Source organism: Sinocyclocheilus rhinocerous, unplaced genomic scaffold (assembly GCF_001515625.1).
Source record: "Sinocyclocheilus rhinocerous isolate Xijiao unplaced genomic scaffold, SAMN03320098_v1.1 scaffold156, whole genome shotgun sequence".
NCBI classification, from domain to species: Eukaryota; Metazoa; Chordata; class Actinopteri; order Cypriniformes; family Cyprinidae; genus Sinocyclocheilus; species Sinocyclocheilus rhinocerous.
Window position 1 is genome coordinate 291,307 of NW_015662023.1, and position 10,593 is coordinate 301,899.

Consider the following 10,593-nt stretch of genomic DNA (forward strand, 5'->3'; position numbering starts at 1 on the left):
GGTTCTCAAACTTTTTACAGCGGCGTACCCCCTGGGGCATTTAACATACTTCTGTGTACCCCCTCTCTTCCACTTAGACCGCAGTCACACCTTTTCTAATAAAGGACAATATTTGCACCCTTAAATTGATTTACAGGTGCATTTTCCTGTTTTTACATTAGAAGCGACATTTTGCTTGTCAGAAATACGTTCGGTTTTAATGTTGCTTTCTGTTGGCTCGCAGTGGACACATACAATTAAGCTTCTGCTGGTCAGGCTCCCGAAAGGGAGGAGGACAGAAGGCCTGGAGTACGACAGGCCATGGTGCAGATGAAGGGACCTTAGGAACATACCCCGGCCTGGGGTACAAAAACGCTTTGGCCAATCTGGGTGCAATGTCTAGGAAAGAGGGGGCCACGGATAGGGCCTGAAGGTCACCAACTATCTTAATTGAAGAGATAGCCAGAAGGAAGTTAGTCTTTAGAGTGAGGAAACGCTCAGAAATCTCTTCAATAGGCTCGAAGGGAGGTTTACAGAGAGCTTCTAGCACCACAGCCAGGTCCCACGGGGGGACACGGGACCGTACCAGAGGCCTCAGCTCACAGACTCATGACCACACCCCAACCAGTGAGGGACGCATCCGTTGTTAGCGTTACGCGACGACAAGGAGCTCCCATCACCGGGCCCTGAGACAAGAACCACGGTTTTCTCCACATGTCTAAGGCACGTAGTCATCGCCGCATGACCTTGATCATGCGAAGTGGGTTGCCCCTCGGGGAAAACCCCTTGGTCTTGAGCTACCACTGTAGGGATCTCATATGCAGCAGGCCAAAAGGTATCACATTGGACGCAGCTGCCATCAGACCCAGCAGTTTCTGGAACTGCTCGACAGTGGGACCGTACCAGAGGCCTCAGCGCACTGTGGAGGAAATGTGTAACTAGGGGGTTTCTGCCCACTGACTGACCACCGAGAGGTGCGTGGTATGCCACTATGGCCACCACATAGACCTTCAAGGTGGAGTGGGTCAACCCTGCGGAGAAACGGGCCTGCAGGAACTGCAGTTTCTGGAACTGCTCGACAGTGAGTGACCAGCCTTCTCTCACTCTCGCGACTGTAGTGAGGATCGAGTCGATCCGAGCAGGAGACAGACATGCCTGCATCGTGGTCAAATCCCACGCCACGCCCAGATAAGTGGTTCTCTGTAGTGGAGAAAGCACACTTTCGGGACCGTACCAGAGGCCTCAGCGCACTGTGGAGGAAATGTGTAACTAGGGGGTTTCTGCCCACTGACTGACCACCGAGAGGTGCGTGGTATGCCACTATGGCCACCACATAGACCTTCAAGGTGGAGTGGGTCAACCCTGCGGAGAAACGGGCCTGCAGGAACTCCAGCACTGAACCAACCAGGCAGTTAACTGGGTCAAGCTCCAAAAAGTGAAAAGCTTCAACTTCAAGGCATACAGTTTCCTGGTGGAGGGAGCTCTGGATTGGAGGATTGTCTCAACAACCTTAGTTGAGAGACTGGAGGCTATGAGCTGTGCCCCCTCAGGGGCCACACCCACAGCTTCCACAACTCCGGGCGGGGGTGGAAGATGGTGCCCCCCCGCCTGTGAGAGGAGATCCCTCCTGACGGTAATCTCCCATGTTTCTTGGGGTTTAGTCTTATCCCCAGCTCTTTCATATGGGTGAGAATGACATCTCAATGCCGAACCACCATGTGCTCTGATTGAGCTAATATCAACCAATCGTCGATATAATTGAGTATGCGGATGCCATGGAGTCGCAGTGGAGCCAGATCAGCATCCACACACTTTGTGAAAGTGCGGGGTGAGAGTGCAAGGTCGAACGGAAGAACCCGATATTGGTAAGCTTTACCCCCAAAGCAAACCTCGGGAACCTCCTTTGTAGTGTAAGGATGAGGTATGCATCCTTTAGATCAATCGTGACAAACCAGTCCTCGGACCTGATCTGAGACACGACCTGTTTCATATGCAGCAGGCCAAAAGGTATCACATTGGACGCAGCTGCCATCAGACCCAGCAGTTTCTGGAACTGCTCGACAGTGAGTGACCAGCCTTCTCTCACTCTCGCGACTGTAGTGAGGATCGAGTCGATCCGAGCAGGAGACAGACATGCCTGCATCGTGGTCAAATCCCACGCCACGCCCAGATAAGTGGTTCTCTGTAGTGGAGAAAGCACACTTTTCTTGGGGTTTAGTCTTATCCCCAGCTCTTTCATATGGGTGAGAATGACATCTCAATGCCGAACCACCATGTGCTCTGATTGAGCTAATATCAACCAATCGTCGATATAATTGAGTATGCGGATGCCATGGAGTCGCAGTGGAGCCAGATCAGCATCCACACACTTTGTGAAAGTGCGGGGTGAGAGTGCAAGGTCGAACGGAAGAACCAGATATTGGTAAGCTTCACCCCCGGAAGCAAACCTCAGGAACTTCCTGTGATGGGGAAGGATGGAGACATGAAAGTATGCGTCTTTTAGATCTATCGTGACTAACCAGTCCTTGGACCTGATCTGAGACCCGACTTGCTTGATAGTGAGCATCCTGAACTTCAGTCGCATGACTGAGCGGTTCAACTGACGCAGATCTAAAATGGGACGCAACCCTCCATCCTTCTTTGGAACAATGAAGTACAGGCTGTAGAACCCGGACTCTCTGTCGAAAGGAGGGACCACCTCGATGGCCTCCTTCCTTAAGGGAGTTTTTACTTCTTGTTCCATTACCAGAGCCTGCTCGGGGCCCACGAGAGTGGGAGTGACCCCGTTGAAATGAAATGGAGTTCATGTCGTTGAAATGCCTTTTTCTACAGTGTGCAGGACCCATTGAGACACATTTGGCAGAAGCTTCCACACTGCCAAATAGTCTACTAAGGGAATCAGTCTCTCAAGACTGACCTCTGGTGTACAAAGAGCTGCTAGCACGGTGACCTGAAGCGGAGGACCGGCAGGGGACAGCCAATCTAGCTGCTCTAGAGACCTCCTTGGAGGTGGCGAGCCCCCCAAGGTCCGCTCCGTTTCTGGGCAGAGGCTGAGGGAAGCACTCGTTGAAGACCACTGTGACCTGAAGCACCGGGGGTGGCAGGGTTGACAGACCGATCTCCTGAGGGCACTGAGCAGAGACGGGCACCGTATGATGAGCTGTACACTGTTCTCCCCCAGAGGGGCCTGCCCTCAAAAGTCCTGAGCCACCAGTATCAGGACTTCTTGGCCGAGGACTTCTTAGCCTGAAGGATGGTCCGCAGATCCGGCTTCGACTTCGAAGTCCTCGACCGGTGAGAGACTCGGTGATATCCTCTGACTTAATCTCGTTGCCCTCATCCAGCTCCTTCAGCAGGTCGGCTTGGTACACTTGTAACACTGCCATAGTGTGAAAACGCACCAGTCTGACCCGCTGCCATGTACCCTTTGCCCACCAAGCTAGATGTAGTACGCAGCGGCTTGGAGGGCAGTGCCGGAGCTTTCAGAGACGATGCCGAACCGGGCTTTTGAATGAGATTTTTTTTCTATTTTCTAGTTTCTCATTTTTTTTTTTTTTATATTAATATTTATATATATTTACTAATATACTATAATAATTGTATCACATTTTTTATATATGACTATATAAATTTTTTTTTTCATTTTAGAAAAATGTTGCTTTTTTATATATTTAAATTTATTTCAAGTCAATTATTTCAAGTATAATATTTATTTTTATGTATGTATGTATGTATGTATATATTTATTTATTTATTTATTTATTTATTTATTTATTTTTCTATGGTTTTAGTTTTACTTAACGATAATAACCTCATACCAAATACATGAAATCATAGGTTTGGAACAATATGAGATCGGGTAGGTGATTTTCCATTTTGGATGTGATATTCCTTTTACTTTCTGGAGGGAAAGTGTTGGTATAATAATTGCAACCCTGGCTGATGCATCTTATCATGAACAAGATGAATGATTATCAATGCATGAATCAAACTCATTTAGAATGCCCACGAATTTTGACATGGTTTTCCACACATCATTTTTTATTATGTCCCTGTATGTGGGCAGCAACTAATCATGTAAAACTAGTCAAACGTCTGGCTGTGCAAAACTAGCATACACTCAGTCTGGCCGCGGTATCTGATAAGTGACAGATCATGTTAGCTTCACTGTCTGTGTTCCTCATGGGTCACTGCTCCTTTGCCTAAAGTTTCTATACTTTAAACAACTTCTTGTCAGCTGACATTGCATCGGTTCAGTTTATATTAGATAATTACTAAATTAAAAACATTTTCAGATCATGTATTACCTTGTTAAAAAAGTACACTTTTGCATACAAAAATGGATGTAATGTTTTTGAACACTTAATTGCATGTCATTTACATTTAAATGAAAATGTATTGCAAAGTATGACACACCTACAGTTTTTTTTTAGATTTGAAGTACACATTCAATACAGTAAACCACAGTTTTTTCACAAGAGCTAACATTAGACTGTGTCTGCAAATGCCCTTAATTAACACAGTTACTAAAAATGAGAAGTCTCTTGATAATTTCTAGTTTGTCGGAAATTATTCTAGTGACTCTCACACCTCTTTTCAGGACTAATAAATGAGAATGGGATTTGTTGAGAAATTTTGATTACTTCTTGCATGTGGGCTGTAATAATTCACACCTGCACCTACAAAAACAGGTTGCAATCTAACATTGAATACATGTATACATGAAATGTGCGGTGCAGCTCATGTGTTTTAATGTGGTTTCAGATTTTAGTGCTGTGGAACTGTGAGAAGCCTCCACCACCTAGAAACAAGTGGCCCTCCATCACAACACTCTTCTCTATCATTGAGGGCAAAAGAAAGGTGAGATGGGAGAAAGATGATGAAATAAATAGTATAATTGCATGTTGGTTTAAAGTCTTGGCATGCAGTTCTTGGCACAACCACACACATGCAACGAACACTTTGCACACATGCACACAGATTAGCCTTCTAGATAAAGACTTTTTATTTTAAATGTTATATTTTTTTGTTGTTTTATTTTTATGCAAATGTATTTATTATAGATATTAGATCAATCCTGCCGATATTTTGCTATTTTAGAATTAAAATAATTATAATTTAGTGTGTAAATCATTTTAAATCATTTAAACCATTTTCATTCCCCCAAGCAAGGTTTTGTCATGTTTAGTTAACTTCCAGGGACAGATTTGTACATAAAGTGCAGGTAAGTGAAGTTAGACTCAAACTTTCCGGTGTGAAGGAAACAAAATAACACTTAACAGGACAGATGTCACCATTTAAAAACTATAAAATTATTTAAAATAAATTGTGTGTGTGTATGTGTGATATCTGCACAGCTGTGTGTGGGTGGTTATGTGAATATTCTGAATGCATCTTATCATTAGCACCTTTCAGACTTTGTCTGCTCATCGTCATCCCTCTTTGCACATGTTTTACTCATTTACATCTTGTCATGTGTTATTTGCAGAAACAGTTAGCCTGAACAACTTAATGTGATGGATTACTCTGTCTCCTCACCTATCCCTTAGTTGTTTTATCTCAAAATGTAGCTATTTAGGGTTTTTAAATAGAGTCGATGGAAAATGTGAGGAAAAAAAGATCTTAGGAGAAAATTATATGTTTAACTCAATATATTTGTGAAGTTAACACATTTGGGTGTTAACTATGAGCACATTTACAGTAGATTTGTGAATTTTTTGAAAACTCACTTAAAACAGTCTCGGTAGGTCCAACAGGTAACATATGTGCAGCACAGGAGAATTCCAGGTTTTCTTTATATACTGATCTGATACAACATTAAAACCACTGACAGGTGAAATAAATAACTGATTATATCATTACAACTGCACCTGTCAAGGGGTGGAATGTATTAAGCAGCAAGTAAATACTCATTTCATATGTTGGAAGCAAGAAGAATGGGTGAGATAAAAAGATCTTTGACAAGGGCCAAATAATGATGGCTAGACAACTGGGTCAGAGCATCTAATGGCAAGTCTTTTGGGATGTTCCCCATATGCAGTGGTTAGTACCTTTCAAAAGTGGTGCAAGGAAGGACAACCTGTGAACCGTAATCAGGGTCATGAACACCCAAGTGCTAGTGCGTGCCAGGGCCAGTCACGTTTCCACTGTCACTTCCGGGGTTTGATCGGGCCTCGTCGGGGCTTCCTCAGGGCCAACAGCCAGGGATTTTTGGCCCGTCAAATACCTTTGTTCAAAGCGGGCCAACACGGGCTTGAGGAGTGATAATGAACAAAGGAAGAGTTTATCCAAGTTAGGATACGGTAGGCACCGCTGCTCATTTCGCATGTATTCATATCAAGCAACCAGCTAGCATCAACATTTAATACATTTAAAACAATTTTAATGGCAAAACACACTTTCAGACAGTTGGTCTCATTCACTAATAATTGCATAGATTATTCGTATTTATATGCACATTCAAAATTCTCACGAACACTTTCCTCCTAATTCACACATAAGCATGTGCATATGAATTTCTTTTTATTTCTTACTTCTTAGTGTTAGTGAATCTGGAGTGTTCTAAATGAGCGGCCACGTGAACAAAGCTAGCCATTTGCATAAAACACGCCCAGACCATCTCCATAAAAGGGCTTTCCGCACACGCTTTCCTTACAGCCTTCCGTCACTCGCATCAAAGACACTCCATGCAATACACAATATAACACTGTTTATACAGACCCAGTTTACAGAGCTTACATTAGCTGGCTGTACATGCACTGTTATTCAAAGAAACCTTGCAGCTTGAGCTATAGTCTAACGCAGCTTATGTTACTCTTTCACTGTATAAATAATTTTAAGATAAATTATACTTTTTGATTATAATTCTAGTTCTGCATCCACATATGTCATACATTTCATATACTCTGTGTAACTCATAACTCTGATTTTCTGTCTGTGAGCTCCCTCTGTTGCTTTGGCTGAAAGGACAACTGTATAGTGAGAGGAGACAGCGCTCAAACCTCCTCAGATTACATGCATCTTGGAAAATTAATATAAATGCTCATTCTTTTCAAAGAAATTTGTTGAAAACATACAAGAGTTTATCAGTATTTTTATGTTGTGTTAAACGTATGTGTACTCATTTAGACTTAAAATCCCTAATGGAGATGTTTTGTGCATTCCTGTCGTCACAAATAAACAGAGCAACTGTGACTGAACAATTCACATGTGTTTTTATGTAAAATAATGATAAATATCAGTTTGATTTAGCATGCTGACACAAATTAATAAATTACTATTTTTATTGTAAATCATTGGTTTATAAAATATTGATGCTGAAGTCTGTCTTAAGTCTTTATGTAAGGACCAAACGTCCATTTCTGTTAAGTTTGATTTATGATATAGTTTACAGTACCATTGGTCTGACAGTGGAAACGTGGCTTGATCTTGGGCTCACGGCTCCAGGTGCGAGGCTATTGACCCCATCCGGCTTGTTGTTAGCCCTGGCTTGCGCTGACCCGACAGTGGAAAAGTAGCTATTGATGCAAATTGGGAGCAGTTAGTCTGTCTGGTCTAGTCACACAGAAGAACGTCTCCAGGTTACGCATGTAACCATGGTTCCCTGAGGGAACGAGACGCTGCGTAGAAACGCTTTGGGAACGCCTTCAGTGTGACCACGCCCTGAATCGCATGTGAAATCAGTCCAATGGAAGGGCGAGACGTCACAGACGGGTGACGTAGAGACCAGGAAGCTATAAAAGCCCGTGCAGTGAAACCGGCGTCAGCTTCAAGGAATGAAGCAAGCGCTCGCAGGGATGCCGGAAGTATGGCACCGAGACGCAGCGTCTCGTTCCCTCAGGGAACCATGGTTACATGCATAACCTGGAGACGTTCCCTTTCAGGAACTTGAGCTGCATCGAAACGCTTTGGGAACGAGTATGCCCACGCGGCCAGACTTACAAATCCCTGCCTAATGTGGAAGAGCACAGCTAAGGCGAGAGAAAGGAGCCAGGAGTGGCGCAGAATGCAAGTAGCACCTGACAATGTAGGCGGGGACAACCCGCAGCGTCCCGAAGACCAGCTTCAGAAGGAGTTAGCCTTGACCCCCAAAGGAGAGGGGAGATCATGGGACTCGAGGCTATGGAATAGCATTCTGATCCACCGCTTAGCATAAGCTTCTCTGGCCAGAGGCCTCATCCTCAGCGCACCGTGGAGGAAACGTGTAACTAGGGGGTGTCTGCCCACTGACTGGCCACCGATACGGGCGTGGTAGCAACGGCCGCCACGTAGACTTCAAGGTGGAGTGGGTCAACCCTGCCCGGAAGTATGGCACCGAGACGCAGCGTCTCGTTCCCTCAGGGAACCATGGTTACATGCATAACCTGGAGACGTTCCCTTTCAGGAACTTGAGCTGCATCGAAACGCTTTGGGAACGAGTATGCCCACGCGGCCAGACTTACAAATCCCTGCCTAATGTGGAAGAGCACAGCTAAGGCGAGAGAAAGGAGCCAGGAGTGGCGCAGAATGCAAGTAGCACCTGACAATGTAGGCGGGGACAACCCGCAGCGTCCCGAAGACCAGCTTCAGAAGGAGTTAGCCTTGACCCCCAAAGGAGAGGGGAGATCATGGGACTCGAGGCTATGGAATAGCATTCTGATCCACCGCTTAGCATAAGCTTCTCTGGCCAGAGGCCTCATCCTCAGCGCACCGTGGAGGAAACGTGTAACTAGGGGGTGTCTGCCCACTGACTGGCCACCGATACGGGCGTGGTAGCAACGGCCGCCACGTAGACTTCAAGGTGGAGTGGGTCAACCCTGCAGAGAATCAGACCTGGGTCGAGCTGGCGGTCTCCGCACCAAGAAGTGAAAAGCTTCCACTTCAGGGCATACAGTTTCCTCGTAGAGGGAGCTCTGGATTGGAGAATGGTCTCAACAACCTCGGTTTAGAGACCAGAAGCTGTGAGTTGTACCCCCTCAGGGGCCATACCCATACTTCCACAGCTCCGGGGCGGGTGTGAAGATAGTACCCTCCGCCTGTGAGAGGAGATCCCTCCTGACGGGAATCTCCCGTGGAGAGCCGTTGAGAAGGGAAATCAGGTCCGAGAACTATACTCGGCCCAGCCAGAATGGGGCACTAGCAGCAGACGGACCCTGTCCTGGCGCACTCTCTCCAGAACTCCCGGGAGCAGAGTGATCTTGGGAAAGGTGTACAGCCCCAATGGAGCTGGATGAGTCAGAGAGAACTAGAGGGGACAGTGCGATGTCTCTCGAGTCACAAACAGGTCCACCTGAGCCTGGCCAAAAATTATCCATACCCCGGGCCTCGGCCCCTGCCTCAGCAGGATGTCTGCTCCCATAATGAGAAGCCCAGGAATGTGAACTGCTCTCAGCGAGAGGAGTTTGCCCTGGGACCACACAAGGATCTGGTGCGCCTGCCTGTAAAGGGGGCACGAACGCAGACCTCCCTGGTGGTTGATATAAGAGACCGCTGCTGTGTCGTCGGTGCGCACCAACACATGGCGTCCTCTTAGGTCTGGGAGAAAGTGTTTCAAAGCTAGAAACACGGCCAGCATCTCCAGGCAGTTGAAGTGCCATGTGAGATGGCGACCGGTGAGGGACGTGTCCGTTGCTAGCATTACGCAGCGACAAGGAGTTCCCAGCACCGAGCCCTGAGCCAAGAACTAAGGTTTCCTCCACATGTCTAAGGCACGTAGGCATTGCCGAGTGACCATGAGCATGCAAAGCGGGTTTCCCCTCGGAGAGAACCATGTACAGCAGGCCAAAGGTATCACATTGGACGCAGCTGCCATCAGACCCAGCAGTTTCTGGAACTGCTGACAGTGACTGCAGTGAGGATAATGCCCTGAAGTCACAGAGGAGCCAGAGCAGCACTTCGTGAAAGTGCGGGGTGAGAGTGCAAGGCCGAACGGAAGAATCCGGTAAGCTTTTGCCCCCAAAAGCAAACCTCAGGAACTTCCATCCTTCTTTGGAACGATGAAGTACCGGCTGTAGAACCCAGACTGTCTGTCGAGAGGAGGGACTACCTCCATGGCCTCCTTCCTCAAGAGAGTGTTAACTTCTTGTTCCATTACCAGAGCCTGATCGGGGCCCACCAGAGTGGGAATGACCCCGTTGAAAACGAGGCGGAGGAGAACCAAACTGATTTGGTAGCTTCTTTCTACAGTGTGCAGGACCCATGAGACACATTTGGCAGAAGTTTCCGCGCTGCCAAAAAAGGTCTACTAAGGAAATCAGTCTCTCGAGACTGACCTCTGGTGTAATCAAAGCGGTTAGGTCGGTGCCCTGAAGCAGCAAACCGGCAGGGGACGGCCGAACTAGCTGCTCTAGAAACCTCCGAAGAGATAGCGAGCCTCTTAGTACCGCTACGTTTCCGGGCGGTGACTGAGAGAAGCGCTCGCCGGAGAACGCTGCGCCCTGAAGCACTGTAGGTGGCAGGGTTGGCAGAACGATCTCCTGAGGGCACTGAGGAGAGACTGCCCTCCGAAGTCCTGAGCCATGGCAACCATGGCAACATAGGAGGAAGTTGTGGCCTAATGGTTAGAGAGTCGGACTCGTAACCCAAAGGTTGCGGGTGTTGCGGGTTTACCAGCAGGGATTGTAGGTGGGGGGAGTG

General features: G+C 46.8%; 1 protein-coding gene across 1 annotated transcript in view; it reads left to right on the plus strand.

Annotated features, from left to right (window-relative positions):
* Nucleotides 1-10,593, plus strand: part of LOC107727350 (exostosin-1) — a 333,036-nt gene that overhangs the window by 267,488 nt on the left and 54,955 nt on the right. Inside the window, exon 7 of the mRNA XM_016537193.1 lies at nt 4,744-4,839. Coding sequence (XP_016392679.1) covers nt 4,744-4,839 — 96 coding nt within the window. The remainder of the gene's footprint in view (nt 1-4,743; nt 4,840-10,593) is intronic.